Source organism: Rhinoderma darwinii, chromosome 10 (genome assembly GCF_050947455.1).
Source record: "Rhinoderma darwinii isolate aRhiDar2 chromosome 10, aRhiDar2.hap1, whole genome shotgun sequence".
In the NCBI taxonomy this organism is placed as follows: domain Eukaryota; kingdom Metazoa; phylum Chordata; class Amphibia; order Anura; family Rhinodermatidae; genus Rhinoderma; species Rhinoderma darwinii.
Window position 1 is genome coordinate 68,840,287 of NC_134696.1, and position 22,654 is coordinate 68,862,940.

At 42.9% G+C, this 22,654-nt stretch overlaps 1 protein-coding gene across 6 annotated transcripts in view; it reads left to right on the plus strand.

Annotated features, from left to right (window-relative positions):
• IFT46 (intraflagellar transport 46) overlaps positions 1–22,654 on the plus strand; it is a 126,408-nt gene that overhangs the window by 42,196 nt on the left and 61,558 nt on the right. For all 6 annotated transcript variants that reach the window (XM_075840051.1, XM_075840054.1, XM_075840050.1 and 3 more), the window contains one exon: positions 17,580–17,719. In XM_075840051.1, coding sequence (XP_075696166.1) covers positions 17,580–17,719 — 140 coding nt within the window. The remainder of the gene's footprint in view (positions 1–17,579; positions 17,720–22,654) is intronic.

A 22,654-nucleotide genomic window follows, 5' to 3' on the forward strand; every position in this document is an offset into this window, starting at 1 on the left:
GTACTTTAAGTTAGAGGTAAAATTTGGTCCATACATTCAGTGTTTATTTGGGAAAAATACCAAAATTTAGAGAGTTTGCAAAAATGATCTTTTTTTTTTTTTTTTCTAAATTTAAATGCATCTACTTCTAAAACAGATAGTAATGCCACAGAAAATTAAAATTAAACAGTTAACATTTCCCATATGTCTACTTCATGTCGGCATTATTTTATTTTTCTAGGACGTTACAAGGCTTTGAGAAATTGCTGCTTAACCCCTTTAAGGAAGGGTGTCGCGAAAAAACTAATTTTTTTTATATCAATTTGCTTTTAGTGTTTTATGAAAAAAAAATTATTTGTGTTTTGTGTTTTACTTTTTTTTTTATTTTCTAACTTTTTCTTCTCTATGGGGGCTGCCTTTTTTTTTTTTTCATCTCTGTATGTGTCGTTTTACGACACATACAGACATGGAATACGGCACATACAGCCCCATAGAGAATGCGAATCGGAGCCGTTCCATTCACTAGGCTGTATGCCGTCTGTGTGGGAACAGCGCATGTGCCGCTCCCACACAGTCCAAATGGAAGGTCTTCGGCCAAGCGACATCCGGCACCATTTTCTTGTGGACCGGAAGCCGCGGCCGGACAGTAAGGTTACTACTTCCGGTCGCGGCTTCCAGACGTGTTCTGAAGCAAGCACTAGGCGCAGAGGGAGCGGACAGACGGAAGGGAGCGGCAGGAGCAGGTAAGTTATGTCTTTGTTTGTTCGTGTTCTACTGTGTTTACTACTGTATGTAAGCCTACGACGCTGTGTGTTCGCTCAAAAAATGGCGACACACAGTGTACAAGGTTTGAACATTCAATCCCCTCCTTTCTCCTGGCACTAGCCAGGATAAAGGAGGGGGGATTGTTTGAGGACGCTAGAGCGAGTGTCTTCTCAAATTTTGCAGCATAAAGCAATGTGGATGCTTTACCACATGCCAATGCTTCAATTTTGGGAATTGCTCCCTCTAGTGACCAGCACAGGGAAATGTTATAAATTAGAATCTAATTTATAATATTTCCTGACTCGTGAAAAAATTAGAGCAATGTTTAATCATTTATACACTAACTGTTTAAAGAGGCTCTGTCACCAGATTTTGCAACCCCTATCTGCTATTGCAGCAGATAGGCGCTGCAATGTAGATTACAGTAACGTTTTTATTTTTAAAAAACGAGCATTTTTGGCCAAGTTATGACCATTTTTGTAGTTATGCAAATGAGGCTTGCAAAAGTCCAAGTGGGTGTGTTTAAAAGTAAAAGTCCAAGTGGGCGTGTATTATGTGCGTACATCGGGGCGTTTTTAATACTTTTACTAGCTGGGCGCTCTGAAGAGAAGTATCATCCACTTCTCTTCAGAACGCCCAGCTTCTGGCAGTGCAGATCTGTGACGTCACTCACAGGTCCTGCATCGTGTCGGCACCAGAGGCTACAGTTGATTCTGCAGCAGCATCAGCGTTTGCAGGTAAGATCGACTTACCTGCAAACGCTGATGCTGCTGCAGAATCAACTGTAGCCTCTGGTGCCGATGTGGCCGACACGATGCAGGACCTGTGAGTGACGTCACAGATCTGCACTGTCAGAAGCTGGGCGTTCTGAAGAGAAGTGGATGATACTTCTCTTCAGAGCGCCCAGCTAGTAAAAGTATTAAAAACGCCCTGATGTACGCACATAATACACGCCCACTTGGACTTTTACTTTTAAACACACCCACTTGGACTTTTGCAAGCCTCATTTGCAGAACTACAAAAATGGTCATAACTTGGCCAAAAATGCTCGTTTTTTAAAAATAAAAACGTTACTGTAATCTACATTGCAGCGCCTATCTGCTGCAATAGCAGATAGGGGTTGCAAAATCTGGTGACCGAGCCTCTTTAACTAAAAAAAAAAAAAAAAAAATTTCTATCGACACATTCCCCTTAACCCCTTAAGGACGCAGCCTAGTTTGGGCCTTAAGGCTCAGAGCCCATTTTTCAAATCTGACATATTTCACTTTATGTGGTAATAACGTCGGGATGCTTAAACCTATCCAAGCGATTCTGAGATTGTTTTCTCGTGACACATTGGGCTTTATGTTAGTGGTAAAATTTGGACTATATATTCAGTGTTTATTGGTGAAAAATTGCAAAATTGAGAAATTTGATAAAAATAGCATTTTTCAGAATTTAAATGCATTTGCTTGTAAAACAGACAGTTATACCACCCAATATAGTTACTAGTTCACATTTCCCATATGTCTACTTTAGATTGGCATCGTTTTTTGAACATTCTTTTATTTTTCTTGGACGTTACAAGGCTTAGAACATAAACAGCAATTTCTCAGATTTTTAAGAAAATTTCAAAAGCCTTTTTTTTTTTTAAGGTACCTGTTCAGTTCCGAAGTGTCTTTGAGGGGCCTATGTATTAGAAACCCCCATAAAACACCCCATTTTGAAACCGAGACTCCCTCAAAGTATTCAAAACCGCATTTAGAACGTTTATTTAACCCTTCAGACATTTCACAGAATATAAAGCAAAGTAGAGGCGAAATTTGCAAATTGAATTTTTCTTGCTGAATTTCAATTTTATTCATTTTTTTCTGTAACACAGAAGGTTTTACCAGAGAAACACTACTAAATATGTATTCCCAGATTCTGCAGTTTTTAGAAATGTCCCACATGTGTCTCTAGTGTGCTCGTGGACTAGAACACAGACCTCAGAAGCAAAGGAGCACCTAGTGCATTTTGAGGCCTCTTTTTTTATTCGAATATATTTTAGGCAGCATGCCAGGTTTGAAGAGGTGTTGAGGTGCCAAAACAGTAGGAATCCCACAAAAGTGACCCCATTTCGGAAACTACACCCCTCAAGGAATTCATTTATGGTTGTTACCATTTTGACCCCACAGTTTTTACACAGCACGTATTTGAATTGGGCTGTGAAATTAAAAAAAATTCTTTTTCCAATAAGATGTCATTTTTGATAAAAAATGTCTTATTTTCACAGGGAACAAAATACCCCATTTTGTTGCCCAATTTCTCCTGAGTGCAGCAATAACCCATTTGTGGCGATACACTGCCGTTTGGGCACATGGGTGGCCTCAGAAGGGAAGGAGCGCTGTGTGTTCTTTGGAGTGCAGATTTTGCTGTATTGGTTTTCGGGTGCCATGTTGCATTTGCAGAGCCCCAGAGGTATCAAAGCAATGGAAAACCACCAGAAGTGACCCCATTTTGGAAACTACACCCCTCAAGGAATTAATTTATTGGTGTTGTGACCATTTTGACCCATAGTTTTTTCACATTACTTATTTGAATTGGGCTGGGAATTCAAACAAAATTAATTCCAATAATATGTAGTTTTGGCTGAAAATTGTCTTATTTTCACAAGAAATAAAATACCCCATTTTGTTGCCCAATTTGTCCTGAGTGCGGCAATGTCCAATTTGTGGTGATAAACTGACGTTTGGGCCCATGGGAGGGCTCAGAAGGAAAGGACCACCATTTGGCCTAGTGGGGATTTTCTGTGCTAAGTCATGTATGCAGAAGCCCCTGAGGTACCAGTACAGTTGAAACCCCCAAGAAGTGACCCCGTTTTAAAAACTACACCCCTTAAGGCATTCATCTAGAGGTGTAGTGAGCATTTTTACCGGAGACATACACCCCATAAACTGTAATGTGGGTACTCACGGGTATGGCAATACCTTATCAGCTGCCTGGGCACACGGCAGGGCTCAGAAGGGAAAGATGAGGGGGATAAGATGTGCGGAGTGCATCAGGGTAAGTAAAACTGGGATAGATTAAAAATCAAGGGATGTATGATACATATTGAAGCACTCTTTCATACGGAGCCTTAGTTTTTCGGGACACGTGTCACATTGATATATTGTGTCCTCCCTTATCCCCCTCTTATAGCAGACTTTGTACCTCTTTTGACTTTTTCCTTTCTTGCCAGTTTGGGGAACTTCTCCTGGAAAGTGTTGCCCTGGTACGATGCGTGTGGCCCACTTCCAGAAGTACTGGGTGTCCCCCTTCTTGGTCCCTAAAAATTAGTTTCTTGATAACCACCTCTTGAATTTCCAGGAAAGTTCCCGTCTGGCCTGTACATCGACGTAGCACGTGCACATTGTACAATGCCATCTGTATGATGTGCACGGCCAGCTTCTTATACCACACCGCATGGCGCTGTAGGGCTTCAGGGCTTGATCTGACAAGTCCACCCCTCCCATGTACCTATTGTAGTCCAGGATGCAGTCTTGTTTGGGGGTCTCTGTATTGGTGCCTTGTACAGGTACATGGGTACTGGTGTGACCATGTATTGTCAATACAAGGACATCTATTTTGTCCTTGTACTTGACACACAATATGTTGCTGCTAGATTGTGCCCTGCTCTCACCCCTTCTGAGTGTTTGCCCAAGCAGAGTCTTAGGAACGGCCTCTCAGATTTCTTCTAGCAGTGCCGCTTGCCGCAGGACTTCTGGAAGCGAGGCACTTGAAGAGTGGGACGCTGGTATAAAAATTATCCAGGTTGGGGTGGTAACCCTGATCCAGCAGTGGGTGCACCAAATCCCACACAATTTTTGCATTAACTCCCAGTAAGGGGGGGGGGGTATTCTGGGGACTGAGCACTGGTGTCCTTTCCTTCATATATCCTAAATTTGTAGGTATACCCTGATGCACTCTCGCACAGCTTATACATCTTCACGCCATACCTTGCCCTCTTACTCGGCAGGTACTGGCGGAATTGAAGCCTCCCTTTAAAATGTACCAGGGACTCATCAATAGAAATACACGTCTCGGTGGTGTATGCTTGTGAAAACCGGGCACTGAAACGGTCTAATAGGGGTCTCTGTTTATACAAACGGTCAAAACTGGGGTCGTCTTGGAGTAGGCAATGCTCATTAGGAGAAGTGAAATATTGCCTAATTTTTATTTTTTTAGGTTACAGTTCAGTTCTGAAGTTGCTTTGAGGGGCCTATATATTAGACACCCCCATCAAACACCCCATTTTAGAAACTAGACCCCACAAAGTATTCACAACAACATTTAGAAAGTTTATGAACTCTTTAGGTGTTTCACAGGAATTTAGAGCAAAGTAGAGGTGAAATTTACATTTATTTTTTTTTGTCAGAAAATCCTTTTTATACCATTTTTTTTTAAAACACAAAAGATTTTAACAGAGAAACGCAACTTAATACTTATTGCCCAGATTCTGCAGTTTTGAGAAATATCCCATATGTGGCCCTAGTGCGGTAATGGACTGAAACACCGGCCTCCGAAGCAAAGGAGCACCTAATGGATTTTGAGGCCTCTTTTTTTTTTTTTTTTTTATTAGGCCGGTTTGAATAGGTCTTGTGGTGCCAAAACCGTGGAAACCCCCCAAAAGTGACCCCATTTTGGAAACTAGACCCCTTGAGGAATTCATTGTAGTTTTCTTGGGGTGCATGCGGCTTTTTGATCAGTTTTTATTCTATTTTTAGGTGGCGTGGTGACTAAAAAACAGCAATAATACTATTGTTTTTTTATACTATTTTTTTTACAGCGTTCACCATGCGCTATAAATGACACATTCACTTTATTCTGCGGGGCGATACGATTACGGCGATACCATATGTTTATCGTTTTTTTTTATGTCTTATGGCGTTTGCGCAATAAAATACGTTTTGTAAAAAATCATTCACTTTTTGTGATACCTTATTCTAAGAGCCAGAACTTTTTTATTTTTCCATTTATAAAGCCGTGTGAGGACTCCCCTTTTGAGGTGTGGGAGTGATCCAGGAACCATGGAGAGTAATACAATAGAAGCCGAGGTCGGAACCTCAGTGTGAAAGAGCTTGTTACCCAAATCAAAAATCTTTCCCCAAAAGGGACGTATCCTGGGACAATCCCACCAAATATGCAACATGGTTCCAGGAGCCTCCCCACACCTCCAACAATCAGCAGACACCTCAGGAAATATCCTATGCAACAAAGCAGGACAACGATACCATCGGGTGAGTATTTTGTAGTTTTTTTTTCTTGAGCAAAACAAGACATTGGCAGTTTGTGAGCTAAAAGGAAAGAAGTACCCCATTCCTCTTCCGAATGTTGAACCCCCATTTCCTCGTCCCATGCAATCGTGAATGATAGTTGAGAGAAAGAGAATTTAGGTAAAATCATCCCATGTAAATAGGACAAGACATGAGAGGGAGTAGTAGATAAAGATAAATAATGTTCCAGAGGAGTCTTATCCTGTAAACACACCAGACAGTCTCCCAGGGAAGAAAGATAGCAACGTAACTGTAGGTATGACCACCAGATTGATCGTCTCCCCGGGCAGGCCTCAGAGACGGCATTCATTGATAAGATGGCACCGTCAGGAGTAAGGGTCTTAGCCAGATATCCACCCTCTCCTCTCTCCCAACAGAGGAATGTATCAACACCCACCGCCGGAGGGAAGGAGGGGTTGTCAAAGAGAGGAGTCAGAGGACCCGGGCGATGAACAAGGCCCGCAGCACCAAAGACTCGCTCCCAGTCTGCAAGAAACTGACGTGTGAGAAAGGGCAAAGATAGCATGTGGCGCTGTAGGACAGTCAACCACGGCAGAGAAGATAATGCAAGTGGAGACATATCTCTTTCAATGCGCACCCATTGCTTACCTGTTTCCGAGCGGAACCAATCCACTACCCTCATGATCAATGCAGCTTGATGGTAACGTTTAAAGTCTGGGAGACCCGTGCCCCCCTCTACTTTTGGACGACTAAGGATAGCAAAACGAATACGAGGCTTAGAAGAGCCCCATACAAATTTAGTTATGGCCCTGTGCAGGGTCTTAAAAAAACCAGATGGTACTACAATAGGGACGGTCTGGAATATGTATAAAAATTTGGGCAAAATATCCATTTTGACCGCGTTGATACGCCCAAACCATGACATACGATTCCCACCATATTCTGCCAATTCCTTCAGAGTACGCTGCAGAATAGGCGTGTAATTCAAGGCGAACAGATCTGCTTGCTGCGTGGGAACATGTACCCCCAGATATTTTATGGACGTAGTTTGCCATTTGATTGGGAAAACCCGAGCGAGATGGGCAGCCAGAGGAGCATCAAGAGATGTATTCAAGGCCTCAGATTTAGAGTAATTAACTTTAAAATTACTTAGATGACCAAACCGCTCAAATTCCTCAGTCAAAGATGGCAAAGAAATCATGGGGGTTGTAATGTACACCAGGAGATCGTCTGCATAAAGCGCCAATTTATGATGTTGTGCTCCAACACGCACACCTTGAACATTTGCTCCGCAGTGCCACGGCCAGGTATTCCATGACCAGAACATAAAGCAGAGGCGAGAGTGGACACCCCTGTCTCGTGCCATTAGCAATAGGTAGGGAATCAGATAGAAGTCCATTAACACGGAGCCGATACATGCGACTTTTTTATCTTTTTTTTTTTTTTGTTCCATTTTTTGGGATGTGAAGTGACCAAGCAATTGTGGTACGGTTTATTATTATTTTCTTTTACGGCCTTCACCGTGCGGGATAAATGAAATAATTTTGTAGTTCAGGCCTTTACGGACGCGGCGATACTAATTATGTATAATTTATTTGTTTATCTATTTTTATTAATAATAAAGGACTGATAAGGGAAAAAGGGGGATTTTTACTTTTATTTTCTTATTTTTAGGCGGGATTCACACGACAGGGTTTCCCGGCCGGGTGCCGGCCGTTCATAAATCGGCCGGCACCCGGCTGCATTAGGAATAATAGACCCCTAATGGGGCTATTCACACGACCGATTTTTTGACGGCCGGGAAAACCGGCCGTCAAAAAATAGGACATGCTCTATTTTCGGCCGGGTGCCCGGCCGCCCGGCTCCCATAGAAGTCTATGGGGCCGGGTAATACCCGGCCATCACCGGAATGTGTCCCGAGTGATGGCCGGGTCTACCGTCGCTCGCGCACTCTCTCTCCTCCTCCTCACAGTGCAGAGTGCATGTGAGGAGGAGGAGGAGGGTCTTTTATTGCTCGCTGTAGGAGTCGGAATCCCCAATCCCCGGCCGGGGATTGGGGATTCCGCTACAGGAGAAGTGCGTGACTACACTGTCCATATATGGACACAGCGAAGTCACGCACTTCTGCATCGGAATCCCCGACTCTATGGCCGGGGATGCCGCTACAGGAGAAGTGCGTGACTACACTGTCCATATATGGACACAGTGACGTCACTCACTTCTGAAGCGGAATTCCCGACCTGTGGCAGGGAATTCCTCTTCAGGAGAAGTCAGTGACTACACTGTCCATATATGGACATTGAAGTCAGTGACTTCTCCTGGAAGGGGGGGGGGTGGGTGCAACCTACAGGGGGCTGTGTGGGATCACCTACAGGGGACTTGGTGGCATCACCTACAGGGGGCTGGTGGGTGGCATCACCTACAGGGGCAGGGTGGCATCGCCTACAGGGGGCAGGGTGGCATTACCAACAGGGGGCTGTGTGGCATCACCTACAGGGGGCTGTGTGGCATCACCTACAGGGGGCTGTGTGGCATCACCTACAGGGGGCTGTGTGGCATCACCTACAGGGGGCTGGGTGGCATCACCTACAGGGGGCTGGGTGGCATCACCAACAGGGGGCTGGGTGGCATCACCAACAGGGGGCTGGGTGGCATCACCAACAGGGGGCTGGGTGGCATCACCAACAGGGGGCAGGGTGGCATTACCTACAGGGGGCTGGGTGGCATCACCAACAGGGGGCTGGGTGGCATTACCTACCAGGGGGGCTGTGGCATTATCTACAAAGGGCTGTGTGTGGCAACAAATTGAAATGAAATTCATCCGATTTTAAAACGGACAGGGAAAAAAACGGATGCAAATCGGGTCCAAATCGGCCGGTAAAAACGGCAACTCGGCCCGGAACTGAATCGGATCGGATGCAAACCGGCCGGGAAAATCGGCCAAAAACGGCCGATTTTCCCGGCCGACACTCGGACCCTGTCGTGTGAATGAGGCCTTACACATCTTTTTTTTAACTTTTTTAAATTTATTACTTTGTCCCACTAGGGGACTTGAGGGCAGGAGGCCCTGATCGCTATTCTAATACACTGCACTACATGCGTAGTGCAGTGTATTAGAGCTGTCAGCTACTCACTGACAGCAAGCATAGTGGGTCCTGACTTTGTCAGGAACCACTAGGCTTCCGTCGATGGCATATCCGGACGCCATTGTTTGGTGTCCGGTTGCCATAGTCCCCATCGCCGGCCGCTATTGTGTAGCAGGCTGGCGATGGTAGCTTAACCCCTAAAAAGTCGGGATCTCTATAGAACGCGGCTTTTAAGGGGTTAATCAGCGGGGACACAGCGATCGGTCCCCGCTGTAGGAGCTGCGGCAGCTGCTGTACGAGACCGCAGCTGTCCCAGCTCCTGTATGTGTCGGGAGGACGGCCGAAACGGCCGTTACTCCATTGGGAGACGTACTATTAGGTCATGGAGCGCGAACGATACAGCTACCATGACCTAATAGTACGTCCAGGAGCGGGAAGGGGTTAAGTTCTAAGAAAATTTCAAAAGGCTAATTTTTCATGGACCAGTTTAGTTCTGAAGTGGCTTTGAGGGCCTTATATATTAGAAACCCCCATTTTAAAAACTGTACCCTTCAAAATATTCAGAACCACATTTAGAAGGTTTCTTAACCCTTTTGGTGTTTTACAGTGGAGGTGAAGTTTTACAAATGTAATTTTTTTTGCAGAAAATCTGTTTTAATTAAAATAAACATTTCTGTAACATAGAAGGTTTTACTAGAGAAATGCAACTCCATATTTATTTCCCAGATTCTCCATTTTGTAGAAATATCCCACTAGTGTGCTACCGGACTGAAGCATGGGCCTCAGAAGCAAAGGAGCCCCTAGTGGATTTTGGAGCCTCCATTTTATTAGAATATATTTTAGGCACCATGTCAGGTTTGAAGAGGTTTTGTCGTGCCCAAACAGTGAAAACCCCCCAAAAAAGACACCATTTGGCAAATTACACCCCTCAAGGGGTATAGTGAGCATTTTAACCCAACCGTTTTTTTGCTGAATTTAGTGGAATTAGGATGTAAAAATCTTACATTTTTACAGGGCATAAAGGTGAAAAAGCACCCCAACAAAAGCAATTTCTTCAGATTACGACAATACCCCATATGTCGTAATAAACTTCTGTTTAGACCCACGGTAGAGCTCCGAAGGGAAAAAGCACCATTTGGCTTTTGGAGCCCAAGATTTGCTGGAATGGTTTTCGGGTACCATGTCACATTTGCAAAGCTCCTTCGGGACCAAATCAGTCGACCACCCGAAAGTGACCTCATTTGGGAAACTACACCTTTGAAGGAACTTATAGAGGGGTATAGTGAGCATTTTGACCCCACAGGTTTTTTGCTGTATTTAGTTGGTCAGCGTCATACACTCCTCTGTACAACGCCCACTTGGTCTAAAGTAAAAACACGCCCACTTGGGCATTAAGAAACTAATTAGCATAAATCTAAAATCGCTAATAAAGTGGTGAAAATAGATTGTTTTTTTAAATAAAAAGCACTGCTGTCACCTACATTATAGCGCCCATCTCCTTATGTAGGAGATAGGGCACTTATAATGTGGTGACAGAGTCTCTTTAAGGGGTGGGCAGGTGCCAAGTCCTGCTGGAAAGTGTAATCCACATCTCCATAAAGCTTGTCAGCAGAGGGAAGCATGAAGTGCTCTAAAATTTCCTGGTAGATGGTTGCGTTGACTCTGGACTGTGCTTGACTTGCCAGCAAACACGCCTGACCTAAACCCCATAAAGAATCTATGGGTTATTGTCAAGTGGAAGAGGAGACACCAGACCCAACAATGCAGGCAAGCTGAAGGCCGCTATAAAAGCAACCTGGGCTTCCATAACGCCTCAGCAGTGCCACAGGCTGATCGCCTCCATGCCACGCCGCATTGACGCAGTAATTCATGCAAAAGGAGCCCTGACCAAGTATTGAGTGCAAATACTGTACAGACTTTTCAGTAGGCCAACATTTCAGTATTAAAAATAATTTTTGATATTTGGCTTCTATAATCAAGTTTTCGGAGACTAAATTTTGAGTTTTCATTAACGGTTAGCTATAATCATCCACATTAAAAGAAAAAAATGCTGGAATTATATCACTGTGTGTGCAATGAATCTACATAGTATGAGTTTCACTTTTTTAATTTAATTACTGAAATTAACTTTTTGATGTGTGTGTGTTCTCTCTATATAGTTCCCATGTGACTTTGTTTTTTTTTTGTTAGGTTTTTATTACATTTTGTTTTTTGGGGGGTTACAATAAAGGGCAATTCTTCCATTGTGGATTATTTTTTTCCTTTGGCGTTTACTGGGCAGGTTATTTAACGGTATATTTTAATATTTTGGACTTTTCCAGATGCGTAGATACCAAATTTTCCCTTCCATAATTTTTGGTAAAATGTAAAAGAAAATGTTATTTGTTTTTTACTTTTTTCTTGTCCCACTAAGGGAGCTTGCCATGCGATGGTAGAGATCGCTCACGCATTACTCTGCAATACTTATGGATATACTGGAATGTACTATTAAGCCCTGGGTCTGGCAAGGCTTTTAATGAATTCACTGATGGCAGACCCGGAGGCCTTCAATAGGCATCACGTTGCAATGGCAACCAATCGGCACCTCACAAATTTGTCGGGGGGGGGGGGGCGGGACAGAGGGAGCACCCTCCCTCTTTCTAACCGCCTAGATGCCATGGTCGCTATTGACTGCAGCATCCTGCGGGGTTAAACAGACCGGATTGGAAATATTTCCGCTCCTGGCCATTGCAGGTGGGTGTCCACTTTTTGAAAACATTCGTCACCTGCCATGTATAGCGTAGGCTCGTCTCCTGAGCCTGCACCATCTTGGATTGGCAAACATCTGATGTAATAGTTTGTTGGATGTCGCCAAGGGGTTAAAATGTATCACCATAAATAACAAAAACACGCAACAATAATTTGAACTTCCACCCCATCCCCAACCGTGTTATCTTGTAAAAAATACTGCTAATAACCCAGGATATATACACCCTTGCAAACAATTTTTGTTTTTCTGCCATTTCATCAGACCTAACAAATGTATGTCAGTAAAATGTATGGGACACATGGAATGGAGTATGACTGCAGGATCAGTCTACACAGGTTTTAACAATCTGCACAATTTAAGTTTTACGCACATGGAGACAAAGGCTCTAAGGTCATGTCCTCTATGGTTCACAAATTAACGGAGATCTCTCACATACCCGAGATTAGGACTAGAGCGGGAACAAAGGTTTTGAATATTGACGACATAACCCGTGAATTCCTTTCCTTTTATGATTCCCTTTACAACCTGCCTACTAGTCCCAATATCCACAATGGTATTATTGACTTTATGGACTCCTTGAGCTTGCCTTCCCACTCTGGCTCTGATAAAATCTCTCTTGGTCCCATTCACCCTGCAAGAGTTGGCTCTGACCTTGAGCTCGGTGCCGAATGGTAAGAGCCCGTTCAAAATGTTCTCCTCCCTAAATTTTTAAAGGTCTGCAATGATCTCCTTCAGGGATCTCACCTGCTTCCCCAAACACTAGACGCTCATATTACCCTTATCCCTAAAGAAGGGAAGGACCTTGTGGATTGTGTTAGCTATCGCCCAATCTTATTACTAAACGCAGACGTAAAATTATGTGCCATGTTATTAGCCAACAGGATAAAGCCCCTTTTGAGCACTCTGATTTAGTCCTGAACAAACAGGATTTGTGCCGGGAAGGGAGGGCAGGCACAACACTACCCACCTAATACATCTCATTCACCGCCCGGAAGTCTAGTATTCCCCTAGTATTACGAAGTACCGATACGGAAAAAGCATTAGATCGGGTTAACTGGGATTACATGAGGGCGGTATTAGAAAAATTTGGCTTTCCTTCGAGCTTTATCCAGGCCATCTTTAACCTTTACTCCATTCCTAGGGCTAGACTTAAAGTAAATGGCAACCTATCACCTTCCTTTAACATCCGGAATGGGACTAGGCAGGGCTCTCCCCCCTCTCTCCTTTTAAATGGCCAGATATCGCTATAGAATACCTGGGGGTCATGCTGCCCGGAGACCCGTCTCTTCTTTACCTCCGCTTCTTCAACAGATTACATCTCAATCAACCGATTTTAGATCTCCCTTTCTTAGCCTGGATGGGTAGATAAAACTACTTGAAAACATATATCCTTCCCAAGATTTTATACATTCTGCAGACTGTCCCTCATTCCTTCTTCACTAAATTAAAAAGTATTTTTACCGGTTTCTTTTGGGCAAAAAAAACACACATGCACTACTCACTCTTTTGCTCTTTAAACTCAGCGAGGGGGGGATGGGCCTACCTGAATCGTATGATTTACTATATAGCCACTCACCTGGGGGTTTTTCTATTTAGGAACACTGAAAACACCCCACATATAGAGGTTGAACGATACTTACTGGGCCATACCCACTACCCGTTACTGTGGGAACTCCTTCCTCCTTTACCAGTCACAAAAGATATATTAACCCCCTTTCTAGGGGGCTAAATACTAGCTCTCCGTAAATTTCTCTCGCCCTTGGACCCCCCCCCCTAACCAGTTTTCTCCAAACTCTCCGTTGAACATTATACCAATACTTCTGGGAGCCAACACTCCACTAGATGGCGTTTGGAGACTGTTAAAGGAAGTCCCCCTCTTTGAAGGTCATCAAAAACTTCCAACACTAGACACAACTCCTTTTTCTTCCGCCAAACAACCTTAATTTCTTGCTTTTATCAGGCTTACGCAGTTCCTGCAAGGAGTTCAAAACCAAGTATCCGGCTCTTCCGGAGTCGTCCTGGCTAGATGTTCTATCCCCCCCCCCTGCTAAAACTATTATCCAAAATATATTCTGATCTCACACTTAATAAATATCCTGCAAAACCACACTTCTTACTAGCATGGGAGAAAGAACTCCATATATCTCTAGGGGCTCAGGACATCTCTCAAATACTCGCACAAATTCACTAGATGCGTTGGGGTCCAAGAGAATTCATACAAAATTCTTACCCGTTGGTATAGAACTCTGGAGTTCCTATTCAAGATGGGCCTCATCCCAAGTGATCTGTGTTGGCGCTGCAAAAAGCATACAGGCTCACTGTCGCATATTTGGTGGGATTGCCGTGTGTCCGGCCCTTCTGAATGGCAATCTCCTCTTTATCTCATCCATCTGCAAAACTACCATTGATCTCCACTCTTATGGAAACCAACCTTTGGTTTTAAGCCGTCAAAAAACAACCTGGCAACCTTTATGATAACTGCAGCAAAATTACTCATCCCAGTAAAATGGAAGTCCACTGATCCACCTTCTGTTCGAATGTGGGTAAACAAAATGGACCACCTATGTAGGATGGAGGAGCTTGCCAGCTGGGAGGATAGGAAGCCTCACTGATTTGTCGAATTTGGGGCCCCTGGAGGGAAGCTAGATGTGATATTGTTGTAGACTGTTGACGTCACTTATATTGGTCTCTCTAGACGAGCACAGCATTTTCCCATGTAAATAGTTCATGTCCCCCTTTCCTTTTCTGTGTAACTACAGGTTATTGCGTTCTGAACTGTTGTACTCCTAGCGTAATTTGTACTTGTATATGCTTTCAATATGTCATTTCTCTACGATTTTTGGTACAAATATGCCTGTTTATTGCTTTGTTGTATGCGTTTATGCTTGAAAAATTTGGAGAAATAATGAATTTTTATAAAAAAATGAAATCTGATAAACTGGAAAGCGCTACTAAACATGAAAATAATAGCAGTAAAGGTAATATCTTAATTTTAATGCATGGCTACACAGAAACTGTGTCTTCATCAGGCCGAAGAAACTTTGGCCTCATGAAGTAATTCTAATAATTCACCAGAGAACAGGAATCTAGAATCTGATCTCCCTAGGTACACCACAGGTAAGTTTGCACAATGATGGTAAAACAATAACCACAATAAAGATATCAATACCTAGGTTCTTTTACCTGACAAAGGTAGCGAAACGCGCGTTGAGGTGTTCCCTCGGATTAGGGACCTGTCATCTGCCAGCATGTCTACCACAGGTAAAAGGACCTAGGTATTAATATATCTTTATTGCGGTTATTGTTTTACCCATCATTGTGCAAACTTACCTGTGGTGTACCTAGGGAGATCAGATTCTAAATTCCTGTTCCCTGGTGAATTATTTCACATTATTATTTTTATTTTCCACGGTTTGTTATAGCAACAACATAGGGTCATGGTGGACCTTCCCATCCGAGGCTTTTTTAACTCCTTAACGCCGAAGGACGGATATATCCGTCCTCAGCAGCTGCTAGTTCGCGCAGGAGGACGGATATATCCGTCCGGTGATGGCGCGAGTACTGTCACTGTACCCACGAGATCAGCGGCAGGAGCACGGCTGTTATACTCAGCCTGGCTCCTGCTGCAACTGCCGGAATCGAAGCGCGCTTCGATTCCGGCAGTTTAACCCATTAAATGCCGCTGTCAATAGTGACAGCGGCATCTAATGTGTTTGACAGAGGGAGGGAGCTCCCTCTGTCACCCGATCGACGCCCTCACAAACAAATCGCGGGTCGCCGTCGGGTTTCCATGACAGCCGGGGGTCTAACAAAGACCCCCAGGTCTGCCTTCAGCATCTGCCTTTTAGGCGATGCCGGAGGCATGGCCTAACAGGTTGCCTGTCAGTTTTACACTGACAGGCAATAATGCTTTGGTATACTAAGTATACCAAAGCATTATATATGCGATCGGCACATCGCATAGTGAAGTCCCCTGATGGGACTTAAAAAAAAAAAAATGTCAATCAGTTAAATAAAGTTTGTAGAAAAAAATAATAATAATTACAGTGAAAATCAAATAAAACTACTTTTTTTGCCCAAAAAGTGGTTTTATTCAGTAAAAGTGTCAAAACAAATCACACATACACATATATGGTATTCCCGTGATCGTAACAACTTGACCAATAAAATTAACACATTAATTAAACCGCCGGATGAACGGCGTCCAAAAAAACCGCAAAAAACCACGGCAAAATTCTCTTTTCTCCCATTCCCCCCATAAAAAATAAAATAAAAGTTAATCTATAAGTCCTATGTACTCCAAAATAGTACTAATGAAAACTACACCTTGGCCCGCAAAAATCAAGTCCACATACGGCCACATCGACGGAAAAATAAAAAAATGACGGCTCTTGGAACGCGGCGACACAAAAACAAGTAATTTTTTTCTAAAAGGGTTTTTATTGTGCAAACGTAGGAAAAACATATAAAACCTTTACATATTTGGTATCCCCGTAATAGTGCCGACCCATAGAATAAAGTGAACATGTTATTTACGCTGCATAGTACACGGCGTAAATTTATAACGTGAAAATTAATGCTGGAATAGCTGCTTATTTTCAATTCTCTCCTAAAATAAAGTTAATAAAAGTTAATCAATATATTGTAAGCATCTAAAAATGGTGCAATTACAAAATACAACTCGTCCCGCAAAAAACAAGCCCTTATACGGCTATGTCGACGGAATAAAAAAAAAGTTACGACTCTTGGAATGCGATCGTGAGAAAACAAAAAATAATCCTTGGTCATTAAAGTGCAAAATGGCCTGGTCATTAAGGGGTTAATTGTTTGTTTTTAATTGTGTGTGTTTGAGGTTTTTTTCTCCCCAATATGGGATAAAGATTTGTATTTTTCTACTTTTGGAATACTTTTGTGTATTTTTGGTTTAGAAATTTTACAATTTTTTACTAGGGGGAATTACTCTAGATTCTATGCCCCTTTGTAGCTAAATACATACTTTCTTACTGAAGTTTATGAGAAAGTCAGAACTGGTTCATATTCGAAACGGCAGAGGAAAAACATTTCATAAAGATAGAAGTGTTATTATGTTGTACTAAAAAAAAAATATAGACCTATTTTATATTTTGACCCCAGTAATTTTTAGTGGATATAAAGTCTTTATAGCTTTTAATTTGACACGCTACTATTTAAGTTTGTGTAATAATGTATAATCTAAAATCTTGATCTAAACCATTTTTCTAACCTAGATTATAGTATTGCAGTTTATCGCCATTCTTGTTAAAGGCTAACTAAACGTTTGACAAACTTCTGACATGTCATAGTGACTTGTCAGAAGTTTTGATTGGTGGGGGTACGAGCACTGAGACCTCCACCAATCGCTAAAACGAAGCCGCAGAAGTGCTTGTGTGAGCGCTCAGCCGCTTCGTTTCTAGTCTGCTTTTTCCGGAAAGCTGATGTATCGGAGTAGGGGCTCATAGACTTTCTATTGAGCCCGTACTCCGATACATTAATTTCTGGAAAAACCTGAACAGACAGAAGTTTGTCAAACGTTTAGTTACCCTTTAATGGGGCTGAACGTAATTTTTTTTTTCATAATCCCGCACAACTTTGTTAGGTCATTGATTTAATATGTACGGTACCTCTGGTTTGGATGTTCGTATATATCTGTACGCAGAGTAAGAATGTTCCATATTGATTCTGAGGATTTGTATCTCAATGTTCTACTATGTAATAAATTCTTCTATTTTTTTTTTTTGTATACTTCAGAAAAAGAGAGAGTTTCATGGTGCCCCACACCAAGAATTAAGTGATAATGAGGATACAGAGGATTCAGAAGACGGGGAGGAGGATGATGACGACAATGATGAAGATGACGATGATGAAGACAATGGAGCTTCAAATGTAGGGTAAGATATACGTAACCTTATTTATATTAAGCAAACAAAGTAAATATTTTCATTCATCACAACACTGTCAACTTATAATATGTCAACTGAGGCCTCATGCACACGACCGTATTTTTTCCCACCCGTAAATACTGGCGTAAATACGGGTCCGGTGTCACACGTATTCGACCCGTTTTGCACCAGTATTTACGAACCCGTGCCCGTAAATATGGGTCCGGTGTCACCCGTATTCCACCCGTATTTACGGGCACGTTTTTGGCGGCAAAATAGCACTGCACTAATCGGCAGCCCCTTCTCTCTATCAGTGCAGGATAGAGAGAAGGGACAGCCTTTTCTGTAATAAAAGTTAAAGAAATTCATACTTACCCGGGCGTTGTCTTGGTGACGCGTCCCTCTCTTCACATCCAGCCCGACATCCCTGGATGACGCGGCAGTCCATGTGACCGCTGCAGCCTGTGATTGACCTGTGATTGGCTGCAGCGGTCACATGGCCTGAAACGTCATCCAGGACGTCGGGCCGGATGTCGAGAGGGACGCGTCACCAAGGCAACGGGCGGGAGACCGGACTGGAGGAAGCAGGAAGTTCTCGGTAAGTATGAATGTCTTTTATTGTTTTTTTACAGGTTTATACTGATCGGTAGTCACTGTCCAGGGTGCTGAAAGAGTTACTGCCGATCAGTTAACTCTTTCAGCTCCCTGGACAGTGACTATTTACTGACGTCGCTTAGCAACGCTGCCGTAATGACGGGTGCACACACGTAGCCACCCGTCATTACGAGAGCTCCATAGACTTCTATGGACTGTCCGTGCCGTTATTACGGCCTGAAATAGGACATGTTCTATCTTTTTCAACGTCGCGGGCACCTTCCCGTGAGAAAACGGGAAGGCACCCGTCGCCTATAGAAGTCTATGAGCCTGTTATTACGGGTCGTAATTACAACCCGTAATAACGGGAGTTTTTACGGTCGTGTGCATGAGGCCTGACCTAGAGAGCATATGTAGTGTATTAAAGGTATCTTGTACTAAATAGGGTTTATGTAACAAAGCATTTCTAGTTGTCTCGTAACCTTTTTGTCTTAATATTTGCTGGTATTCATGTATAAAACTGTTAGACAATTAAAGGGAATGTGTCGCGCATTAAACTTTTTTTTTTTTTTTTTTAAGTAAGTTACTTATTTCTATTATAATTTGTAAGGTTTTTTTTTTTTTGCTGTCATTTTTTTTTTTTTTTCACATGGTGGAAAATTATTAAAAATGAAATAATTTGACATGTTTTCCTATGTTGACCACCAGAGGGAGCACTTCCCAGAATATCAGCAAGGTGAATAAGGCAAAGCAACCTGAGTCACCGCTGCCGTAAATGTGCGAGGGAATCTCCTACAAGGCAGGAAAAGGTGTCTTCAAATTGCTGAGCAGTGTCCGGCTGCCATTTTGTGTGATTGTCCAAATGGCAGCTGGCAGAAGCTATAGGGCAAACCAAAAGGCTATGGGTATGTTCATACGCTTACTAAACAAAGGAAACTCGCGTTTTTGGAGCTGTTTTTCTATAGAGTCAATGAAAACGGCTCCTAAAACGTTCCAAGAAGTGATATGCACTTATTTTTGGCGGGTGTCTTTTCACGTGCCGTTTTTGGAAAACGGGCGCATAAAAATGCCCCGTCTGAACAGAACGCCGTATTTCCCATTGAAACCAATGGGCAGATGTTTGTAGGTGTTCTGCTTCCGATTTCTCAGCCGTTTTTCGGGACGTTTACGGCCGGAACACAGCTGAAAAGACTGCGTGTGAACATACCCTTAGAATGATGAAACTGAAGTGAATGACTTTTCAGTTGACAGGTTCACACGGCGTGTATTTGACGTTTGGTTTTTTTTGCGCATTTTACGTGCCAAAGAAACTCTCAAACTCTTGATTACACTTGATTTTGTATGTTTGGGGGGGATGTGTGTGTGTGTGTGTGTGTGTGTGTGTGTGTGTTGCTCACCGCTGATTCTTCAAAACAGCTCATAAGCGTGCATACTCAGCTCTGCTACACACAATGGCGCCTGCTATCTCCCTACAAACCAGCTTCTCTGCTGTGTGACTCTGAACTGTGCCAGATAGCAGAGGCAATGGACTCCTCCCGTTCATTGTGTCCTCTGCCCTGTAGCTGCCGTATTCCATCTGTGTATGTGTCGTTAAGAGACACATACAAAGATGCAATAAAACATGGCAGCCCCCAGTACAGTAAGAGTTAATTTAAAAAAAAAAAACATTGTGTGAAAAGTTAAATAAAGTCAATATAATATTTTTTTAAATAAAAACGCATAAATGAATTAAAAAAAAATAACAAAATCATGACACTGTCCCTTAAAGTGAAGTAGATTCCAGTTTTAGATTTCTTCTCCCATTGCAATTTAGGAACTTAAAGGATATGTAAACCTTTTTGAAAGCATATATATTTTTTTTAAAATAAATCAATCTTATGTGTTTTTAAACCATTTTTTTAAATTGACCGATTATAAAAAATATTTTTATTTTACTTTAACCCCTTCCTGCAAATAGACTCACATTCTGAGTCTCCTAGACTTGCATAGAAACTGGCTTCCGGTCCACACCTATGACGCTGTGTGAATCGGCCAGCCAGATTAGAGATCACGTGACCGCATGGGGGGGAGCCGAATGGAGCCTGTTTTGAAAACTAGACGCTCGGTAATCGAATAATAGCATTACAAAATAATAGCCCATTACAAAAGCGCAAAGCAATAAAAATTTTCATGGGAGTGCTTCTATAAGGATAAGGCCCTGTTCACACAGTTTTTTGGCACGGAAACAGCTCCGCAAAACGCCCGAAAATGCCTCCCATTGATTTTAATGGGAATTGGACGAGTTTTTTTACCGTGAGTAAAAAGAAGCAACATGACCCATCTTGAGGTGGTTTCCGCCTCCAAAACCCCATTTCAATCAGTCAGAAAGGGTAAAAAAAAACACCTCGAGTGGAGCAGTCTGGAGCAGTTTTTGCAGGAGGAATTTTCCTCCTGCAAAAAACTCTGTCAACACAGCCTAAGGGTATGTGCACACACACTAATTACGTCCGTAATTGACGGACGTATTTCGGCCGCAAGTCCCGGACCGAACACAATGCAAGGAGCCGGGCTCCTAGCATCATACTTATGTACGATGCTAGAAGTCCCTGCCTCGCTGCAGGACAACTGTCCCGTACTGTAAACATGATTATACTACGGGACAGTTGTCCTGCAGCGAGGCAGCGACTCCTAGCGTCGTACATAAGTATGAGGCTAGGAGCCCGGCTCCCTGCAGTGTGTTCGGTCCGGGACTTGCGGCCAAAATACGTCCGTCAATTACGGACGTAATTAGTGTGTGTGCACATACCCTAACTGTACACCCATTTGCAGTAAGTCACATCCTGAAGATGCTGTCAGCGGGTGTCTGCTGTAATATACATCTGACATCCCGCTGCAACGGCGGCTATCCCAGTTACCTCCGATCACTGCCGTTTAACCCCTTAAATGCGGCAGTCAATATCGATCACATTTAAGTGGTTGACAGAGGGAGGGGGCACCCTCTGTACCCCATCGGCCACCTGAGAGCAGTTGCGGTGTGCCGATGTTTTGCTATGGCAACCAGGAAGCCTTGCAATGGCTTCCTAGTTGGCCATGTACCTAAGCCTATTAGATCCTGCCCAATGCCCTAATTTAATTCCTTGAGGGGTAAAGTCTCAAATGAAATCACATCTGGTGAATTTCTACTGTACTGGTACCTCAGGAAGCTCTACAAATGTGCACTTCTACCACATTATAGTCTGTTTATTGCAAGCAGCACGCAAGATGGTCGCTTTGCCAGACCCCTACGCCTCCATATTGAGGTTTCCCGACCTTTCTGTGGCTACCCTGCAGGCTCGACGCTCTTTCTTGCCTGTTACTAAGGCTCTTTGAACTGTTGATATCAAATATAAATGGGGCAGCTTATAAATAGACTGGGATTCAATTTCCTGGTGAACTCTGTGGAAGAAGGACTGCCTCTGTTACACAAGTGGAACATTACTTTGTCATCCTCTCTCCCTACCGCTATGCCCGCTGCTCCAAGGAAGGTCCATGACGAATGGCAAACTGCTGGAAAAACGGAATTATTTGTGAATGTTTCTTCAGATACTCTCAAAGTCCCCTAGATGTGGTAGCCACATTCGTATCTGGGCTGTTCGATTTTTGGGCTCAATGCTTGCCCCAACGAAAGAGTTAAAGCTCGGTTCACTGGCTGAACGTTTATTTTTTTTGCAACATTTTTTATTTGTTCTGTATTCCTTTTTATGGCCTTTTTTTTCTTAGATTCGCCATAACTGTTGAGTATTCCGATGTTCTACATTTTGTTCTCTATTACACTGTGCATACCGTGAGTAAAGATGTATATAACCATATTTGGGTATACGCACAAATAGTAATGTATGTATCTCCTAAGATTGTAAAATGCCTGTTACTGTATCTTCTATTAATGTAGAGGGTCTTAATAGTCCCTAGAAACGACATTGTATGTGGAAGGAAGCCATAGAGTTAAAGTGTCATATCTTATTTACTCAGGAGACTCATATTGAGAGAACTCCTAAATGCATACACCCTAAATTTTCATATATATATATTTATGCCATCTTTCACTAGTAAGAAAAGAGGGGTTATGTTTGCTATTAAATCTGATGTAATGTTCACTCTACAACGTTCCATTCCGGACAGACAAGGGATGTATCTTATTTTACTGTGCGAAATCAATCATGTTAAATTTACAATGTCAATATATATGACCCAAATTCTAAACAACTTGAATTTCTGACCAAGATCTTGGCGAAGATTAGGAAGGTGTCGGAGGGCCTGGTCTTGTTATGTGGTGACTTTAATGACGTCATGTTTCCTGAACTAGACTCCTCGGTCAGTACTAGGCCCTCTTCA